At 35.2% G+C, this 23,067-nt stretch overlaps 1 protein-coding gene across 1 annotated transcript in view; it reads right to left on the bottom strand.

Moving 5' to 3' along the window:
* Window positions 1-23,067, bottom strand: part of DPP10 (dipeptidyl peptidase like 10) — a 542,160-nt gene that overhangs the window by 56,396 nt on the left and 462,697 nt on the right. The window contains exons 10-12 of the mRNA XM_087819898.1: window positions 18,934-19,031; window positions 10,254-10,377; window positions 700-738 (exon numbers count right to left, since the gene is read on the bottom strand). Of these exons, the coding sequence (XP_087676024.1) occupies window positions 700-738; window positions 10,254-10,377; window positions 18,934-19,031 (261 nt within the window). The remainder of the gene's footprint in view (window positions 1-699; window positions 739-10,253; window positions 10,378-18,933; window positions 19,032-23,067) is intronic.

Genomic DNA, 23,067 nt, shown 5'->3' with positions numbered 1-23,067 from the left:
AGGTGAGTTGCTTGGGGGTCTCAGGACGTGGGTGGTCAGTGACACCACAGCTATGTACGAAAGCTAGGAAAAGAATATAAAATAAAAGATGACTGAAAATAACAAAACAAATCAAAGCCAACACAAACCAAAGCAAACACTCCTCTTTTCAAAAAGTAGTGATGCAGTTATTGTAAAATGGGCTCAGGCACATGTGGGCAATCTAGTTGGGTTTCCTTCTGCAATGTCCAGTACGAGACCATGTTGTGGAGACATTTGGTAGTTTTCCTCTTGTGATCGTTTAGATTCTAGACACATTTGTGTCACAAACTAGAACTGTGACTTAGCATATATTTAATGGAGGACGTGGCCATCTAAATAACCTCCACAAAACCAATTTACTGGGCAGTCTGAGCAATGTTAATGGTTTCTAGTTTTAACTTTTTCTCTTTCAGCTGAACAAAAGTTTACTTATATGAATGATAAAAAAAATGCATCATTGTTATTCTCCAATTTATATCCTATAAAAAACAGAAGCAATCTTTTCATAAATGATGTCACAGAAAGGCCAAGTCATAAATATTTTCAAGGAAAAGACAAACATGCAAAGCCTTAAAGTCATATTTCTAAAATAAATTCGAAACTTATCACATTCCAAATGGGTGAACTAGATGGGCACAATAGCCAAAATAGGACACAAAGGAACCACCTATACTCTACCTGTTTGGAGAGCCACGTGTCTGATGTCATCTCATATTTCTGAAACAAAACAATTAACTTTATGAAACATTTAAAGATCAAAATGAGCACTCACTGTTATTTCAGGCATTTTTCCCCCTCTCCTCAACTGGTGAAATACCATAATTTAAAATGAATGAGTAATTATAAAATTGGGATTAAACAGTAATCTAATTATAAAGTCTTTTCTTTGGTGAACTCCTTTAGAATTCCCAGTAGTATATCACCAGGATAAAATATCTTTTTCCAGCTCTCTTCCATACCTCACTCAAACTGTTTTGAACCACTAGACAGTGTGTCTTTTCACCTCTGGGCATCATCAGGAAAGAAAATTATTAAGTCCTTCAAAAGAACTGGGCAAATATCCAGGAACAAAATTAAAAGGTAGACATCCTTTCGACATTCAGTCAGATCTTCACCATAGTCATAAACATTTTCAATGACAAAATGTTATGTTATTTTATGATAATCTTGCAAAGAATCAAAAGCAAAATCATATTTCAAAAAGAAAAATTAGATTAATCTAACCTCAAGATAAATATATGTAGATGAAAAAAGTTCAGTAACACTGTTTACATATAGTAATTTATGAAAGACCGTGTAGTTTTCTGGAAAAAGTATTTTATAAGAAAAACGTGAATAAAGTAAAGAGTCATTCATAAAATTTCAATTCAAAACACTTCTTCCTCTTTATTTCTCCTTATTTCCACCTCAGCAATAAGTTCTTTATGTTTATAAAACACAGATACAAAACATATCCATTTCCATTGCTCGCTAGTATTGCTGTTTTATTAAAATCCATGAGATTCCAAAATTTCACATGCAGTTATTTGTTTTATTATTTCATTTATAGTGGAAAGTAAAATATTTTAACTATAAATGTAATTAAATATAATAGAATAACAATAAGGTTTAAAATCAATAACATGATAAGGTTCCTATGTCTATTTCTTTATTGAAGCATTTTAATATATCTTTGCAGAGATCTTACCTATATAAATTATCCTTCTATAGAAGAGATGATAGGCTAGCACTAACTAGAATATGTGTATTCCAATGTTTTTAATTTATTTTAATTTATTTTAGCTCATTTTGTAATTTTTAAAAATTTTGAGACATGTACAAAAATAGACAATAGCATAATAATCTCCCATAGACCCATCTCTCAGATTAAAAAATTATCAAAAATACACCATCTTTGATTTCATTGACTCCCAAATTTTATCACAGAACTATTTTAAAGTAAGCCCCAAATATAATTGTTTCACCTGTAAGTTCATCACCATGCATTTCTAATACATATCTTTAAATAGCCACAAGACAATTATCACACTTCGAATTAACAAATATCCAATAATATAGCCTAATATGCAATCTATGTTCAATTTTCCTTGATCTCAAAAAAATATCTTTTTTTTTAACTTTAAATTATTTTTAAATTTTAAGTTACAGTTGACATACAAAACAATAGTATATTAGTTTCAGGTATGCAACTCAGTGATTAGACTTTACATAACTTACTCAGTGATCATTCTGATAAATCTTGTACCCACCTAACATCATACATAGTTATTAAAATATTATTGGCTATATTCCCTATGCTGTAGTTTACATCCCCATGACTTTTTTGTAACTACCAATTCGTACTTCCCAATTCCTTCATTTTTATTACCCATCCTCTGCCCCCTTCCCATCTGGCAACCATAAAAATGTTCTCTGTATCTAAGAGTGTGTTTCTTTTCTGCTTATTAATTTGGCTTTTTAGATTCAATTGTTGGTAGATATTTATTTATTGGCATTTTATTATTTACATGTTTAATCTTTTTCTTCTTCTTCTTAAGTACATTTCATATAATGCTGGTTTAGTCCTGACGAACTCCTTTAGTTTTTTTCTTGCCTGGAAAGTGCTTTATATGTCCTACAATTCTAAATGATAACTTTTCTGGATAGAGTAATCTTGACTGTAGGTCCTTGCTTTTCATCACATTAAATATTTCTTGCCACTCCCTTCTGGCCTGCAAAGTTTCTGTTGAGAAATCATCTAACAGTCTTTTGGGAGCTCCCTTGTAGGTAACTAATTGTTTTTCTCTTGCTGCTTTTAAGATTCTCTCTTTGTCTTTAAACTTTGGCATTTTAATTATGATGTGTCTTGGTGTGGGCCTCTTTGGGTTCATCTTGTTTGGGACTCTTTGTGTTTCCTGGAATTTTATGTCTATTACTTCTCTAAGTTAGGAAAGTTTTATTATATTTTTGTGTGGATTCCTTGCTCTCTCTTTTCCTTCTGGTAATTCCATGATGTGAATGTTGGTACACTTGAAGTTGTCCCAGAGGCTCCTTATACTAGCCTCATATTTTTGGGTTATTTTTTCTTTTGGCTTTTCTGCTTGGGTATTTTCTGCTTCTTTAACATCCAAATATATGATTTGATACTGTGCTTCATCTACTCCACTGTTGATTCCCTGTAATGTATTCTTCATTTCAGCTAATGTATTCTTCATTTCTGATGGATTCTTTTTATGTTTTCTAGTTTCAGTCTTATGTTTCCTATCTCTTTGTTCAAATTACCATTAAGTTCATTTACTATTTCCCTAAGTTCATTGAGCATCCTCATAGCAAGTGTTTTGAACTGTGCACCTAGTAGATTGCTTGTCTCCATTTTATTTAGTTCCTTTACTGGAGGAATCTGTTCTTTTATTTGGGATATGTTTCATTGTCTCTTCATTTTGGCAGCCTCAATGTGTTTGCTTCTATGTATTAGGTAGAGCTGCTACATCTCCTGGGTTTGGTAGAGTGGCCTTATGTAGTAGGTGACCTATAGGATTCAGTGGCACAGGCTCCTCTTTCACATGAGCTGGACCCTCCATTTGCACACAACGCCTTTGTGTGTGTTGTGTACACCCTTCTGTTGTAGTTGACCCTTGATTACTATAGGAGGGATTTACCCCTGGCAGATCAGCTGCAAGGGCTGGCTGCAATCATCGTGGATAATCAGCTGTGCAGAGGTCCAACCCACAGAACATTACTTAGTTTAGCAAGGCTCTGGTGCTTGCCCCTTGAGTGTGTCCCTAGTGCAGATGGTTGGGTAGTGCTCCAGCATGGTCTGAAGCTCTCTGCCAGGTGTGCTGGTTCTGGGGCCTCCTGGGAGGTGCAGGCCAATGTCAGTGATTGCTGGTGTTCTGTCCAGGGCGACCTGGGATAATCTACAAAGTGATCTGCAGATGGATGCTACTTGTGCTGGTCTTGGAGGTGCCGAAGAGAGGCCAAGTTGCAAACCAAGGTCAGCTGCCACTATTGCTGAAGCTGGGGCCACTTAGCAACAGATATGGGGCATGCCAATGCCAGATGCTGCTTGTTTGAAAGATTTTAGGAAAGTCTGAAACATTACCCAAGACAGCCTACTCAAAGGAAAAGCCACTGGAAACAACTTATGTGGGCTTGCAAGGGGGTGAGGCAGTGTCTCAGGGAATCACCAGGGCAGGGAAAACAGTGATAGCCAGATTGATGGAGACTCAGATATGGGCCCACCCATGGGCTTTTTTGGGGGATATCTCAGAAAAGGAACAATGGCCTCTGCCAGCACTTCTGTCAGGGAGAAAGCTGCCCCTCCAGCTTTTGCCCTAATGTCAGACACTTCGGTTCCTCCCCACACTTCCCTGGTTCCTTTCAAGCTGCTGCCCCAGTAATGGAGCAATTCCAAGTATGTCTGTGTGTGGGCACTTTAAGAGGACTGTCTCCAGCAATCCTCATCTCACTCAGCCTCATTCCCACTGTTTTTTACAGTCAGAATTTATGGGGAATTTTCTTCCTGGTTCTGGAACTCTGGACTGGGGTTTCTGGTGTGAGGCTGGGACCCCTCACCTCTCAGCGGGGACATCCACAGCTGAGGTATCCCTCCTGATTTTTATCTGCTACAAGTGACTGGTTCCAGCCTGTTCTGAGTCTCATCTCTGCTCCTCCTACCAGTCTCCTTGTGGCTTCTTCTTTATATCCTTAGTTGTAGGACTTCCGTTCAGCTAGATTTTAGGCAGTTCTGAATGGTGGTTGTTTTGTAGTTTAGTTGTATTTTTAATGTTGTTGTGAGAGGATGCAAGTACTACATTTACCTACATAACCACCTTGCTGAAAGCCCTGCTACATTAAGTATTAGTAGTTGTTCCTCAAAGGTTTCTTCTCACCTGATTCGAGGTTTCACTCAACAATTCATACACAACTGGCACTATGGTCTTCCTTTCTTGTCTGGAGTTCCTGTCACCCCCATGACTGTCACTGTGCTCCAAGCACACTCACCACTTTCTGGCCACCACAGTATAATTTTTAAATGACTTATTAATCAGCTGAATAAGGAACCCTCCAAAACACTTTAATAAATACATGGTGAAATCCTAGACACCCTATAAACTGTTTAGGTGAAAGAGGATGATTGAAATACATTTTCTAATGAATACAAGCTAAGTGTGAAGAGCATCAGTCAAACTTAAGGAACAGCTGATTCATCTACCTCATTTCCACTTACTCTCATCATTTCAATCAAAGAACAATTTCTTCTTCTTTATTTCTCTCTATAATAGGCCATTAATAACTATGTTTTTAAAGTATTAAAGTATAATTTGCAAATAGTAAAATGCAAGTTATACTTCACTATTTACAGATCTGAAGCATATGTGATGAATTTTGAAATATTTATTTACATCCCATTAAGACATAAGAATTTTACATATCCTCACTCTCCCTCATGCCCCTTTCCAGAGATTCCAAAAAGGCAACCATCCTTCTGAATGCTTCCCCATATATTATTTTCCTGTTTTAGAAACTCAGGGAATTGAAATAATGTATTATGTCCTCGTTTATGTGGAGCTTCTTTCACACCATGTGTTTTTGAGATTCATTCATATTATTGAGTATGTCAATATTCTGTTTCTTCTTAGATTGCTGAGTAGAATTGCATGAATTCCGCTGTGTAGATACGACTCATTTTTTTATTCATTCTTAATGGACAATTAGCTATTGTAAATAAAGCTTCTCCAATGATTTTTTTTTTTTTTTTTTTAATGCATCCTTTGGTGGGCACAGGATTTTGTTTCTCATGTAAATATCTAGGGATGAAAACACTGGAGACCCCATATATATATAAACTTGTGTCCTACCCTGTAAATAACTTTGCATATTTTGAAAAATATTTTCTCTCAGTCTGTGATTAAGTGTTTAATTTCTGAATGGTGCCTTTGATGAGAATTTCCTAATTTTAATGATGTCTAATGTATTATTTTTTTCTTTTATGCTTAATGACTTTTTGCTTTTTCAATATAATAGAAATATCCCATAATATTCATCTAGAAGATTGACAGTATGAGTTCTTACATAGGGCAGCAATTTATCTCAAATTAATTTCAAAATATGGTATAAGATAAATCTCAAACGTCATTGGCTTTTACATTTGGTTATTAATTGTTCCAGCACCTTTTTTCTGTATTGAATTGTTTAGGCACCTGTGTTAAAAATTGATTTATTATACAAATATGGATCTGTTTCTGGAAGCTATTCAGTTCAATTGATATATCTGTGGGTCCTTATGTCTCTACATTTTTTCAGTTTCTGTGGCTTTCTAGTTACTCTTGAAATCAGATAGTACAACTCCTCCAACACATTCTTTTGCACCAGATTGTTTTGGCTCACCAGGTTTTTTTGCATTTTTATATACAATTTATTTTTTAAAAAAATTTAATTAAATTCATTGGGTGACATTGGTTAATAAAATTATATAGGTTTCAGGTGTACAATTCTCTAATACATCATCTGTATATTGCATTTTGTGTTTACCACCCAAAGTCATACCACTTTGAATGCACCTAATCTCATCCATATACATTTTAGAGCCTGCCTGTCTGTTTCTACAAAAAAAAAAAAAAAAAAAAAATTCTGCTGAGATTTTAATTGATACTCTATTAAAACTCTCTTTCAATTCTAGTAGAATTGACATCCACATTAAGACTTTTAATTTAAAAATGTGGCATAGCTTCTATGCATTTTAATGGTATTTTTGTTTATTTTCCATCATAATATTACTAGTACATAAAAATATTTTTTTGGTTCTTAATTCTAATTTTGAAACAAGTGCAAAGTTACAGAGAAGTTAAAGACCAGTTCAAGAATCATCTGCATATCCTTTAGAGATATTCCTCATTTATTTATATTTTGCTCTATTTGCTTAATTATTATATCTCTATATATAGTGTTTCTAAACCATTTGAGAGGAAAGTGTAAGTATAATTCTTCAAAAGCAATTAAAAGTTAGAAAATTGATTTTTCCTAAACAATTTGACAGAAAAATTTGAAGTACTTGATCAATTGTCCTTTAATTAATTCAGTAAGCATTTCTTTTAAAAATTAGAATAATATGTATATTTACATATTTTTAACAGTAAAATGAAGTCAGCAAATGGAATAAACAATTGACATTAGTACACTGACTTGTGAATTGTGACCTATTCTAGTGGTTTCTTGTGGATTTCTTACATTTTATTTATACAGTAATGCCATCCACAAATCAAGATACTTTGACTTCTTTCCTACCAATCATCTCATTTATTCCTTGCCCAGTTGCTCTGATTAAAATCTCTAAGTCAGAATTTATATCCTTACCTTATTGAGAATCTTAATGTGAATAAGAAAAGTATTCCACCACTGAATATGATATTTATTGGGGTATTTTGTGGGTATCCTATATCATATTGGGGATACTTCTTTCTATTCAATTATGTTGAAAGTTATAAATGAGTGTTGAGTTTTGTCAATTGCTTTTTTTTTAATCTTCTAAGATAATTATTTTTCATCTTTTTTTCTCTTAAAACATGTTACATTCATTGGTTTTCAATATCACTCTGAAACTCACTAGATAACCCCCATTTTGTCATGGTGACTATTCTCTATATTGCCAGGGATGATATATTAACATTTTCATGTGTTTTTTTTTAATGAATGGGTGTTCATTTGAGATATAAGTAAAAAATATTCTCTCTTGTAATGTCCTGTTTATAAGGGTAGCATAATCCTGTCTTTGGTAACAGGATACTGCTACCACTTTGATAAAATGAATTGAAAAGTTAGCTTCTTTTCCACTTTCTAGAGAATGTAGAAATAGAATTTATTCCTCCCCCTATTTTATTTAGATATACTTGACATATAACATTTTATAACTTAAGGTGTATAACACAATGATTTGATATATATGTATATTGTGAAATGATCACTACAAGAAGTTTAATTAACATCCATCACCTCACATAATTAGGATTTTTTTCCTTGTAATGAGGGCGTTTAAGATTTACTGTCTTAACAGCTTTCAAATACACAATACACTATTGTTAACTATAATCACCAGGTTGGTGTTAGATACCCAGAATTCATTTATCTCATAACTGGAAGTTTGTACCTTTTAAACACCTTTATCTAATTCCCCCATGCCCCACCCCACCCCTACCTCTGGCAAACACAAATCTAATCTCTGTTTCTATAAATTTGTTTTGTTGTTGTGTTTGTTTGTATTTTTAGATTCCACAAATAAGTGAAATCATACATTATTTCTGTTTCTCTGACTTATTTTATAAGGTCCACCCATATCATCACAAACAGTAGGATTTCCTCTTTTATGGCTGGATAGTATTTACATTGTGTGTGTATGTGTGTGTGTGTGTGTGTAAAACTTTTATTTATTTATTAATTTATTTCTGGAAACGTAGTTATTTTTCCATGTCTTAGCTATTGTACATAATGCTGCAATAAACTTGAGGGTACAAATGTCTCTTTATGATAGTGATTTTGTTTCTTTTGAATAGCCCATGTGCTGAATCACGTGGAAGTTCTATTTTTTATTTTTTGAGTATGTCCCATAATGTCTTCCCTAATGTGTGTACCAGTATACGTTTCCTCAACAGTGCACAAGAGGTCCCTTTTCTCTACTTCTTTGCCAGCCTTTGTTATCTCCTGTCTTTTGGTGAAAGCCATTCAATGGGTGTGAGGTGATACATCACTGTGGTTTAAATTTGCATTTCCCTAATTACTATGTTGAGCATCTTTTCATATACTTGTTGGTTATTTGAATATCTTCTCTTGGAAAAATGCCCATTCAGGTTCTTTGCTGATTTTTAAATATGGTTATTTATTTCTTTGGCTATTGAGTTGTATGAGTTCTTTATATATTTTATATGTTAACACCTTATGAGTGATAAGTTTTGTAAATATTTTAATTTTCCTTTTAAAAGAGTAAACAGTCTTCTGTCAGACACCTAATTCATAGGCAGATGAGCTTGATTGCTTCAAGGTTTAATTTAAAGGTTTATGGAAAGTGTTCTAAAACAGCCCTATTCCTAATGCTTTTTCTTTCTGGGCCCTGAATTGGATGCATAGGATTTTCAGCAAGGGCTTTCTATTTTTGCTATTCAGAAATCCAAAGTTTCCAAGCATTGTGCAACCTGCAGTTTCTCTCTTTGACTCTTTCCCCCTCAGGCATTTCTTGTACCTGCACAGGTAAGCAATGAGTTAAAGACTTAAGAGGTCCTTCATATAGATAGCTGGACTTCCTCTCATATAGCTCTAAATTCTGTGTTACTTGTCTTGCAAATTTCAGCCACAATAGCCTCAAACTCTGATTCCCTCCTGCCTACTTGAAGCAGTGATACCACTGTGCCTTTCTTGGGCATCATCTCCATTGCACTGAGATCTCAAAAATGTAATCAATAAGAAGTCATATCTACGTCCATCTTGTGTATTAACTTTAGTTCACCATCTATTTTCTAATCCTTCTGATGTCCAACATCTAAAAATAGGTTTTTAATATATTTTGCAGTTTCACAGTTTATTACAGCAGACATACTAGTCTGATAACATTTACTCCAACTTGACCAAAGACAGAAATTTGAAGATTCTGTTGTTAGGTAATTGGGGATCCTTTATCTAGTACTAAGTATATAACAATTTAAACTGAATACATCATTTCCTCTTCTCAGAACGTTGGCACATACAAATTTTACTCCAGAGTTTATAAAAACTGATTATAAAAATTTAAATACAACCTAATTTCAAAACAGAGTGGTTTCAAAACCATTTTTTTTTTTACTATTTTTACTTAAAGACAGATAAACTATCTGTTATTTAAGAAGACTAATCTAAATTACAAAAAATTGAATTTTTGGATTGTGTTTAAAGAAAACAGGAAAGAAACATTTTATATTCTCAAGTTAATCAAAGTCAAAATATAAAGAGACATCCCATATTTGAGAACGATACTAACATGGCTTAACTACCCTTTATACTAGACAATAATTCATTTTTTAGTTAGTTTGTTTTCTTCTGCTTATGATCTATACTGCTTGCTTCAAAGTTGGGAAGCTTTATGGGTTAAAGTATATACCAACAGAATGACTCTTCCTACTACCTTTTGAAGATAAATACTAAAGTCCTTGCACAAAGGATTTTTAGTGTCTATCTGAACGGCAGCATGAAGTCCTTCATTTTACGCATGTAAGAAGCAAGATACTCACTCTGCTACAAGCACCAGTTGTGGTCTCACAGACGGTGAGGATGGAGATGTTCTGAGGCCGGTTTAACCATCTGACCACCGTCTTGGTATTGTTAACCCATTTAACCATTGTGATGTAATATTCTCTAGTTGGAAACAAAATTAAAATTTACACTTAGAGCCAGAGAACTTGCATAGCACCAATAATGTAAACTGTTATATGCAAGATAAATGCAACACTGTAAGTATATAAGAATGTCATATCATAAGAATTTCTATTTATGTATATATAACATCGCTTTCTAAAAATATTCACCTATATAAATTCAAATGCATGTGTGCGTATGTATATGTATGTAAACACATCCATATACAGAAAATTTAAGAATAAAATTGAAAGTGAATAACTTCCCAGAAAGGAAATCCTTAGAAAGATAAAGGATGCTGCTAGAATAATCTTATCCTCTACTTATTAGTAGTAGCATTTGCAAATTAAGTATAATTTTTCTAAGCTGTATTCTATTTTATTCTTTTAAAATATAATCACTCAATTAAAAGGCAAAGCTTATTCTTGTCTTAAGTATTTTTTGTGCATGGCCTCCTTGTTATTTGGCTTTATGCATGGGGACTTGGGATACAGAGCTATGAATGGTTTGTTTTGGTGTTTGTCAGTTGTGGGCAAAGGGCCAGTCCCAGTCTTATTTATAGTATTTTTTACAATATTTTATACTCTTATTTATTTAAAACAGTTTAAAACAAAGAAGGAATCAAACTGAAGGAGAAGAGGGGATTCTTGACTATTTGGTACAGTGAGTATACTAATTTGGGGAGCCTACGAAGTCCTCAGGCTAGATTGGGAGTTTCTTTTTTTTTTCCTTTATAGCTTATATTTCTTTCATTGTAGATTCTGTTTGGAAACTTACATAATAGATCCCAAAACCCCCAACCCAAACAGAACAAAATTCAATCGTCAACATTGATTCAATTAATAACAAAAAGAACAAAGCAACAATCTTCCAACTAATTTGCCCAGTTTCAGAATAGATGAGATGCTTTAGCTATGGCTTGAAAAGTGCCATCTGTGAGTATTACCTTGAAATTAATCCACCCGGTTTTTATGTGACTTGGAAAAAAATCACCTGTGGGAGGAAAGCCTTGGGAGACAAATCACCTGCCCTTACACAGCTCTGGGTTAGACATTCAGCTACATGAATCTTACACTTCTAATATTACTGAGTGTCTACTGCTAACTCTGGCAAACCCATTAGCCCATCAAAGTGAAGATGTCAGGAGTAGGGCAAGCGTAACTTTTCATACTCTGAAGCCTGCCATATTTTCTTTACCAATCTCTTCAAGACATTTGGCAGCTTTCACAACCCAGCTAAGTCCCACTTGAAAATTGCCCAGAAACTCAGTCAAATCATAGCTTTCAGTTCCCCAAAGAGAGTTAAAGAGGCAAGGCAACTTTGAATCAAATATACAACTAGTTTAAGATTAATCTTTGGCCAAATCATTGGGCACTGAGATTCTTCAAAGAATGATGTCCTGTTCATTTTTCCTGAGTTTTGTTTTAAAGTTATTTATTTTGCATGCATTATTATATCTGGCATTGTGAGTACTAAACAGGGTAAGATAGAAGTATTTCACTTTAATAGTTTGATCTAGAAGATTTAACATGGATAAAATGGTAGTGGGTAATATAATCAATCAGGAAAGGAAATTAAGAGCCCTGTTAATAACTATACATTACTGGTAATTAGGGACATTCATGATACTTCCATGAACATAGATCCATTTATTAATTAGATTTTCTTGGAAGGCACAGGTATCCTTGGAAGAATAAGAGATGTAGACTAGACATGTGCAAGTGAAACAGAAAGAGAAAGCATGGTACTATCAAGCCCAGAGTGACAGGGCAAAATGACGCTGTTACATCCATGGTACAGGCTGAGAACAATGGGTCACAAAGGTGGGATGACTAAAAGATTTCAAATAAATAAAATATTGTCAAAGACACAGAGTAAGGAGAAACCCAAAACCAACCACTAACTCTACTCTTCAACCTGCAGATTTCTGAAGATAAAAGATAATCACTTTTACCTCTGCCAAATGTGACAAATACCCAGCCTGCAGAAAAATCTACATGATTCATTATCATAAAAATATTTCCTCAGGAATTCAATTATTTTAAATTCATACTTGTAAATTCCAATAAAGATACTAAATGATTGTAATACCTTAAACTCATAGTGTAACAGTTTACAAAATGTTTCTTTTTCAGATGAGATGAATGATCTAACTTCTACTGGGCCTGAAGATATTCAGGAAGGTCATTACCTTGGTCTCTGCGATGCTACATTCTGAAGAACCAACACAGACCTTAATTCAAATAAGGATAAGAGTCTGGACAAAATTAGCACTGAAGAAAAGTTGCATTCATGATCTGAATTTGTTTGATGAAGGCTCTTTAGCTGAGTCATTATTTTTTTTTAAATAATGGGAGTGTGGGATAAGGAATTGGAAAGATAAATTATGCTTTTTTCCAATAAAGTTATTCTTTTAATTTTTTTTTAGAACATAAAAATGAATTGAAATTTATTTTACATTCTTTGACTAGAGTATAAGCATCTGGTTGAAGGGAAGTTCTACCTAAAGATAAGACTACTTTGGGGACTTTTTCTACTATAATTATAAACATTGGTTGTTATAACTAATTAAATCAACCAACCAACCAATCAGAAGACTGAATCAAATGACCTAATACCTTCAAATTAAAAATAAATCTTGTTCTCTGGGGTGAGTGTCAGGGGATACACTTTATAAGGTATCTCAAGTCATAAGAGAAAATCATTCTACATTTATCTTCTTAAACATCTTCCCTATTTAGGTGCACATATATTCAATTAATTATTGTCATCATAGCAGTGTTTTTTAGAAATAAAAAGGCTATAGAGATGGTCATATATAAAGTTCAAGGTTAGTGAAAAATAGAAGAATCACAAAAAGAAAAGTTTATAACTACACTGACTAATAGAATAGAGCTCACTTATTGACTGGCATTGCACAGGTCATGTGAAATAAAAATAAAAATATAGTAGATGGTTAGATAACATACCAAAAAGAGTAAACATGTAAATTATTATAAAGTAAACTAATTATTTGGGTATTCTATTATTGTAAGTTGAAGCAGCATCTCAAATGATACTGGTAGCTATGCTATGAACACAATACAAACTCCAATCAGAAGAGTGGACATTTGATGACCTTCAACAGGGCATAGGAAAAGTATATTGCTAACAAATTAATTTATGTATGTTTATCTTTTTACATTGTAAAAATAACAAGAATTTAGTATTGTTTGGGGTTTATAGAAATACTGCCACTAATAAATATGGAAATATTGTTACTAGTACTGGAATAAAAAATAATATATTTTAAAACTTCAAAAAATATAAAGACTTTAAGTTAGCTTAGAAAAATTTAAGAATAACATGGTAAAGAAAATACAGAAGACAGGTAAAGGGAAATAAGTTACAGAGGGAAGCAAGTTTTACTGTAGGTAAACTTCATGTCCAAAATACACTAATATAAACAATGGAAACACAATCAGTTACATGATTCACAATGCACATAAGAAAAATATGGCAGGTTTTCAGGAGAAGCACAAGTACTACCTAGATAAATCATAGATGTATTAGTATATATAGAGACAGAGGAATTGAAGGGGCACACACACAAAGACAGAGAGAGGCTGAGACAGAGAAAGAGAGAGAGACAAGACACACAAACAGAACAGAGACAGAAAGAACACTTCTCGCATCGCTTCAGAAAAATCGTTGTGTTCTTGTGGACATCTCCAATACATCGCTAAAGTAATAACAATGACAAATTTCTTAAGGTAAATATTATCCTAAGTTATTTGTGTTGAATATTCTCCATTTGTCAGATTCATTCTCCAAATCTTCCTCACAGTTTCCAGAACTGGACTCTGCCACGAAGCTGCCTTCGCAACAGGAGTCTTCCGTAGGAGCTCAAAGCTTGAGGAGGGAGCTGAGGGTGCTTGTCTCCAGGACCCACTCTCTCTCAGGGCCGACTTGGCAACTATTGACCTGCTCTACCTGTGGACAGGTCCTACCAGCTGGTCCATCTGTTCTTTGGCCACAAGCCCTTCAGGTTTCATAAGTGGGCCTGCCCCTTACTTCTGCAGTCCTGGGGCAGTAATAACTTTCCGCTGTTTCAGACTCGATACTGTTTTCCAATTGTTTGTGAGTTTCTCCTTAATCCTGCGCATATTTTTGGTGGATAGTTCCTGAATTAACTACATTTCATTACCTCTTTTGGGTGTGCTACCTTTTTAATTACTAGGACCCTGATCAATAAATTATGAAAGATGAATGCTCTTTTAGATCTCAAGTATCTAACTAAGGATGGCATAATACTTTTCAGGGAACTTCCTTATGGCTAGAGTACTAAGATTAAATATTAGAGATACTGATAATCCTAAAACCAAATCAAGAAAGCTTTGAGTCACCCGGCCAGCGTGGCTCAGTGGTTGAGCATTGACCTAGGATCCAGGAGATCGGGGTTTGATTCCCAGTCAGGGCACATGCCCGGGTTGGGGGCTCGATCCCCAGCAGGAGTCGTGCAGGAGGCAGCCAATCAATGACTCTCATCACTGATATTTCTCTCTCTCTCTTCCTCTGCCTTCCACTCTCTGAAATCAATAAAGATATATTAAAAAAAGAGAAAGCTTTGAGTTTAGTTTCCCTTTGATGTGCATCTAGATGAATACAGCTTTTTAAAAAATTCACACCATGGATATCTCTATTTCTTTTTTCATGTTTGTATATTTCTGTGCCCATTCAAGTAATATGTGGCCTCACAGTGGATAAATGCAGATGATATAAATTTCACTGATTACCTTTTTTGTTTTTTCTATGAATTGGACTAGAGTTTTCACCAGGAACAAACGAGTAAGAAAATATATTTCTATTGGACTGGAGCATAGGACATATTTGAAAATACCAGTTTTGAAACCAATTTTGATCTGGAGTTTTCCAACAAGAAGAGTAAATCACACTTTGGTGCATTTCGCGTGCGACAGTCGGCACTTACATAAGATCAGGAGGCATAAAAAGCAAAATTGTTATGTACATTGTGTAGATAAGGTATCACATGACTTTGCAAATTATAGACCAATACATCTGAATTACATTTAAGTTCTTTTTCTTCACAGGGTTTTTCTCACTCCCAGTGGGATACAGCATATTATTTTGTGTACCGGACTTCCAACAGCTAAGGATACCTGATACCTCTTTGCAATGAATGACTAATTTTATCCCACTGTACCTCAAATATTAAAGAGATGTACACTTAACTAATACTCCAATAATGACAATTGTTTCTGTCTTTAGGAATATTTGTGTTTGATGATATTCTGCTGTGGCCTAGATGGTGAATTTATTATACTGGTGGTGGAAATAGGGCTCTTCTGCAGACTCATGAGAAAAGCATTTTGGGGAACCATGCACCGGAGGATGAGGTGTAGTGGTAAGATTTATTGGGGTAAAAATAAAGAACTGTCCCCAGGTGCCTGGTGTCTCATCCATGACCAGATGGCTAAGCTCTGTTTTGCTGCAGGGGCCTCTGGGGCCTCAAGTGAGCACTTGTCTTCACCAAGTCTAGGAAGACCAGGGCCCGGAAATTCTATGCCATTGGCCCAGCATTGGCAGGTCATCCAAAGCTTTTGTTAAGTTCAGTCCATGGCAAAGCTTAGTCCAGTTCAGTGTCTGCGCCCATCCAGCTGGCTGAGTCTCTGTTCCCAGCTCTGGTCCAGCGGGGGCTGCGCTGCTGCACCCAGACCCCTGCTTGGCGCAGTGAGCTCCAGGCCCACAGGGCTGCTACAGAGGGAGCGTGCACCAACCAACGGGCGAATGCCTGCGGGGAAGGTGTGCTACCAACAGGGGCCTTTGTCAAGCTTTGATTATATTATCTCAGGCCTACGAAAGAACGGGCTTTCTTTCAAACTAACCAGTCTCTTTCCTGGCTCTTCCACACCTTGTTCTGGGCCCTCCCCCTATCCAATCCCTTTCCTAGATCTTGCCAGTTTCACGCCCTCATACAATCTTACCCTTTTCTCCAGCTAGACTCCTCTCCTTTATGGTCACACCATGGCTCCCACTGCACTGGCTTTAAAGTAGAAGGACCTCCCCCTGCACCATCTTTCCCGTTTAATTTTAAAAAAAATGTGTTTTCAATTATTTCAGAGAGAGGAAAGGAGAGATAAAACATTGATGAGAGAGAAACATCAATTGGCTGCCTTCTGCACCCTCCCCCACTGGGGATCAAGCCTAAAACCCGGGCATGTGCCCTGATCAGGAATCAAACCAGCAACCTCCTGGTGCATAGGACTAGGACGATGCTCAGTCAACTGAGTCAAAACCCAGTCACACCAGCGGGCTCCCCTTTATTGTTAATTCCTACTTCCCAAAGTCCGGGTGAGTGTGCTGGTAAGTCTCCCCCAGAGACTGGAAGCCCATCCCTTCCTCCCTACATAGGGATTTGGGGGGGAGGTGTTAATCCCCTTGATGGGGATTTGGCTACCCCCTGGGGCGTCTAAAGCTGTAAATTCCAGACTTAATCCTGATTGTTACTCACAGACTCTATCAGGCCCAGACAGTCTCAATCCCTTCTCTTTTGTTAATTTCTAGCTGGCCACACTAACATTTAAAAACCCTTTCAGGTAACAAATTCAAGGTCAGGAATCACTATCTCCTATTAAAAAGGAACCAGGATATCTTAAAATTGACCTCCATTTTAAAGATTTAAAAAAACTGATGAAAATTATAAATTATTATATGAAGATTAGAGTATTCAGACCCAGAGAGAGGTAGAGTAAATTGCCCAAGATCGCAAAATTAAATGGTGGTAGAGATGTGACTCAAACACTCCAGTCTAGTACCCTTTTCTGTTAATTCAGAGCATCAAACAAATCAGAGAAAAATATAAGCATTAAGGATCACCTACAATATCAATAGTTTTTATAATTATTTCATTTGTGACCAAATCTTTCATGGCTTGTAGACTGAATTCAGAAGTAGAAGTTTCTATCTAATCTGGTCAACCCTACTGCATTCTATATGTCAATTCAGATGGTCTTTTAAGGTCTTCCATAACAACCTGGATGCACTGATCTGTAACTTGATGAAACAGGCTTTGCTGCATTTTCTAACACTGCTGGCAACTAATCCTGAGGTTCTATCTCAACCATTATTTTTTAAATGTCTGGGTCTCATCTTTTCCACTTATATTAAGTATTTAATGAGAATCCTTTCAGTGCAAACATTCCATAAATTTTTATTATCTTTTAAGTGGGAAAATTTTCCAGACACAGCAGGTTGCACTTTCTGTGAAGATCCCCAACTGTGATAAAATTTTTCTAAATATGTCAATGGGACAGCATTTGAGTGGAATTTTTTTTTTTTTGAATCAGTCATTCTGTATTGATTGATTGTTGATGTCATCAAAATAAATGTCAAGCTTACTCCCATATCATTCAATACAGTGTGAAACTATTTTCCTTAAACAGCTGTCTATCTCATCCCATCTTTAAAACTACTTTAAATTTTCAAAGAGCTACAATATAGGGTGTCCTGAAAAATGTACACACACTTTAACAGCTGATAACTCACTTAACTTTCACTCCTTTTAAGGTTCAACTGATTTGAAATAATGAGTGAAGCCAGGATAAACTTTGAACAAAGAAAATTTATCTTAAAGTTCCACTAGACTTTTTTTATAGAGATAAATAAAACATAAAGTTTATGGTACAAAACCAGCAACAGTCAATGAATTGAGGGCGCACAAATACCGCATGAAATGATTCTTGATATTTGCAATTCCCTTGCTTCATGTGATCAGCAGCGCCTGGACCAGAACAGTCAACAGTTTGAAAGCAAGCACTGACAAAAAAAATTTATTCATTTCTGTAGATTCTTTTAAATTTTGAAAATGAACTGTATGCTAATAAACACTGACTTTATCGTCTCTCATAGTGTATATACACTTTTTTGAGTATACCCTGTATTTGAAAGAATCACCCTTGAAGTTTGAGACCACTCTGGATTTCAAAATCCACATGGCTGTTTGAATTGGTTGTTTTCACTGGAGACTTTGCCCAGATATAAAATGCGTTTCTTTTTTCCCCCACTTAAACTTCTTAAAAGGAAGGCATTTTATGTAGAACAAAATCTCACTATTTTTTTCTGCCTGGAAAATAATGCTAGAGAATCATTGGTAAGTTGTGGGGAGAAAGTTGAAAAAAACTGCACAAATGTTAGGGAGATTATACTCTTTAAAAGAAGAAAATTTTTAAAAAAATGGATTGACTATTTTCAGGAGAAAAAAATCAATGGAAAATTATCCTTTGTTCCCATCTGTCTGTCGCATCTCCTGCAAAAGTTCTAATTCTCAGTATCAGTATATTTAGTCTTTTTGTGGTACTGCTAATCACCTTGAAATTTGAAAGTCTTCCTGTGGACAAGAGACTCGAAATGACTTCATTCCTGCACTAATGGAGGCAGCCTCCACCTTAGTTTCAAGTGGATTTGTTGAGCTGATCACATCACTCTCTAAATTGCAACAAAATGATAATTGGTGTTAAACTATCTATTCCCTGGTAAAGTGAAATTGAAATTGCATACCTTGATTTAAAGCTGTCGGGTGGCATGAGTTCCAAAGTATGAGTTGGTCCATATAGGTTTACAACATATAATTTGATTGTTGGGTTCACTTGACCTGCCTTTGAGAAAATGAAAGTTGTAATGCAAATACATCAAGCATTAGAATATATTGTGGAAAGAAAATGCTTTTTGATTATTTTATAATTTTGTGTTAGAATGGGGGGAAAGTTTAATTTCTCTCAAGCAGAAATGATTTTAAATTCAACAACTTGATTGCTTTCAATTGTTTTTGGAGATTGCTGCTTCTCAAAGCATTTTAGTGAGACAATTAAAGGTGCTAGAAAATCAAGATGACTTTACTCATTAGGTAGTGCTACTGTATCTTTTCCTAGAATGGTACCAGAGGGCTGACTTTACAAAAACTAGTAGATCGAGCAGCTACACATGTTATAGGATATAAAATGTAATGGGGAAAAGCTTGGCTAACTGAAAAAACCCAAAAAACAGAAAAAAAAAGCATACCAATCAAGGTGCCACATACTTAAAATTCTACAATACCTAAAGTATTCCATGCATTAATCATGCTAGGTTTTCTTTAAATTTATGAATACTAGATGGGGTACAAGTGACCCTTAGGAGGTGGGCCATGAGCACACTGCCCTCACTTAGTAGTTGGCATGAAGAGTAGAAAGACAGTGGTCAGAACCTGTAATTTGAGCTTCATAATAAAAAAAATTATTAAATAATACTAGTTGTAGAGCAGTTACTGTGTTTTTGCTTAATAATATCTGTTAAAGATTACATGAATTATCTCATTAAATGTTCCTACTACAGAACTAAGATGTAATTAAAGCCTTTTCCAGATGAAAATGGAGACACTCAGCAAACTGTGCAAGGTGAAATATCAGTAAGTGAAGAAGCAATATTTAAACCCAGGATGCTCCTAACTACTGTTGTTTTGCTTTAGTTCATTCTTAGGTAATGGCCACCAGAGTTTTTCTAAATATACTGTGAACTCTTAGGGGGTAGAAGTGGGAACTTTCACCAACATATCTCAAGCGTGTTGAATGAATGAATGAAATAATGTTCATGTGAATAAATAATTAACAGAATAAGTTGACTACTGTGGCTCAATATGTTGCTACCATTGTGGTGTGACTGGTGATTTAAGAGTTGACTGTGTGAGCTATACAAAGGAGGGCAAGGAAATAAAAATTGAGTGGAATTCAGAGACCTGACAAAAATCTAAAGCGAACAATAAAATTGCTTTAAAGATGACAAAGAATTACCCGTGTTCAAGAAATTGGCATCAACAAAATCCAGAGTTAAGTCAGGACCAGAAACCATACAACGCATCCCACCAATAGTTAGCAACAGCTCAAGAACTCTTTTGTTAGGTTATTAATTAGCATGAAGGGAAGGGAAGAAGGGTAGATTAGGGCAGTAAGAGGATTTGTAGGATCGTGAAAACACTCTGCATGCTACTATGAAGAGAGATAAATGTCATTATACATTTGTCCAAATCCTCAGAATGTAAAGCACCAAAATCGAACCTTAATGTAAACTATGGCTGTGGGGTCCTTATCATGGGTCAACAGGGCTTCATCAATTGTACCGAATGCACAGTTCTGGTGAGGGTGTTGATAATGGGAGAAGCTATAAATGGGAGGGAGCAGGAGGTATATGGCAAATATTTTCCACCCTCCCAATTTTGCTGTGAACCTTTAACTGTCTAAAAAATAAAGTCTATAAAGAAAAATGTCTAGCACACCCGTGGGAGTGTTTCAAACACAGGTGAGAAGTCTGGAGTCTTAGAAACAAGGCAGGAAAGGCTGTCACTACAGAAATGCAGTGACTATTAGAAGTGTTATGGAAATTGTTCCTATAGTAAAGGGCTTCCTGGAAGATAGGCTATGAACCTGCCTCATGCAGAAAGCTCTGGTGTCAGATTTTGTAAAGCTTTTCATTGTTCTAAAACCTTCCAGTGCCCAGGAATATTTGTCTTGCGAGATGTGGTGTTTGGCCACACCTAGGAGTTCTCTTTCACATCACTTTTGCTTTAATTAAATTGCTATTTTCCTCCCTGAAAATATTGGCCTTACCCATATATTTTTAGTCTAACCATTTCTCTAGCTTGATCAGGTATGTTAAAATTTAGAGCTGGGACACAGTATTTAGAAGTGCCATTCAAAGTGTTGTTCTCTGACCAGGAGCATCAATCAGTATCCCCTGGAACCTTAGAAACAAATTCATGGGCCCCACCCAGACCTATATTCAGACCCAGAAGCAGAATCTCAAAGTGTACGCCTAAAAATATATGTTTTAACAAGATTTAGATGACTATAATCAGTGTGCAAATATTAATAAAACACTGATATATAAATATTAATACATAAATGTCAGGATTTTTTATCAAAATTTGCATACTGATTATAGTCTTCTGGGACTCTTGTTAAATATATATAAATACAAATATATATAAAACAGTTGAGCAGTTGTCAAAGGTTAACCTGTTCCTGAATCACCCAATGAGCCTGAGGGTTTGGTAAACCACTGATTGCCGAGGCTCATCTCCAGTCTTTCTAATTCCAGATGGGACATGACAAATTTGCATTTCTAAAAATTCCCCAAGGAGGCCGACTCCACTGGTAAAAGAACCACATTTTGAAAACTGGTTTAGCTTTATCTGTGAGTCAGAGAACTTTGCGTTCAATTTTGACTGTTACTTGCTGTATATGGACCATGGCCAGGATGTTAATGATCCTCAAGCATTATCTAATTTGATTATAAAAACTGGGACAACTCTTTGAGAATAATATGTCACAAGTCAGAAGTTTTGAGCCGAAGTAGGTTTCCTTTAGGTAGATTAAAAATATCTCATAGTTTTGTTATATGGACTAACAAAAAAGATGATTTATAAAAGTACTAAAATAGTATATAATAGTGAATTAAAAATGACAGTTATTAAAGTCACTGACTTTTCTACTTAGTGTAAAATTGTGTTTCTGTATTTTTCTTTCAATAAACTGATTAAAGAAAAAGGGAAATTAAATTAAATTTGTTCTTTTTGTGAGTTCTTATCCATGTTACATAATTTTATGATGTACTTTGTCAAAGACATATATGGTTATTACCAACTCTTAAGGCAATTTTCTCAGGGTCACAGTACTATAAACTTTGACTTGCTCAGAACCACTGATATCCCAATTAGCTTCTCCATGAAAACGAATTAAAAGTTGTGTACACATGTGGCCAATTTTAGATAAAAACCAAACATCAAGCTGTTTGCAAATTTTAGCTATTCAGCATTTTGTAATCTTAATTAGATTTTTATCTTTCCAGGGAGTTTTGAAATGAAGTGCACATTGCAAATTCATCCGCACCTTTGAATATTTGCATTGTTTCGACAGTTTGGGATGAGAGGAGTTCGTCTATGTGCTTTCGCAGTCACATTTGCCACAAGGACTGCAAATCCACAGACTCCTTCCTCCATAATTCTGAAACACAAGCCTCAATAATAATTAACCTTATTTTACTGGCAACTAAATTGCCATTAAACCAGATAATGTTTTAATTAAGAACATTAACCTGAGGTTACTGAGATAGAACTGTGCATCTCTTTTGTGCTGAATTGCTAATGAAGGGTATTTTATGAGTTCTGAATCATGCTGAATTAAGTAAAATACAAATATATTTGTTTAGTGTAAGTATTTCATTAGTAAATCTGACTACACTGGGTATTTTCTGCACTCATTTTAATCTAGTTTAATTTGAAACACAATTTAGTGTGAACTCTATGCATTACTTCTTGTCTAAAATACCACGTTTTGAAAGTTTATTGCGTAAGTAAGAGCTACTCAAAACACTTTTGTTAGTGAAAAAACAGTACACTTTTTTTTAAAATCAGAGTAGAAAATAATAAAACTGAAAATTCAAGTACTACATCCAACATGATGGTGAAATTTAGTATGAGAACAAGGGCCGAAACCCAGACCTAGTTTCTTTGAGTCCTATAGTCCTAATGACATAGGTGGGACTCCTACTCACAGCCCCCTAGGACTTGGGATTCCTCCTCACAGCTTTGGCCACTACACTGTTTACTTTTAATACTCCTAAGTGGTAGTCATTAACCACACTCAGGACCTTCATCATGTA

This window comes from Miniopterus natalensis, chromosome 8, assembly GCF_054644295.1.
Source record: "Miniopterus natalensis isolate mMinNat1 chromosome 8, mMinNat1.hap1, whole genome shotgun sequence".
Taxonomy (NCBI): domain Eukaryota; kingdom Metazoa; phylum Chordata; class Mammalia; order Chiroptera; family Miniopteridae; genus Miniopterus; species Miniopterus natalensis.
Note: the sequence above shows the minus strand (reverse complement) of the source record. Positions and strands in the feature narration are given on the sequence as shown.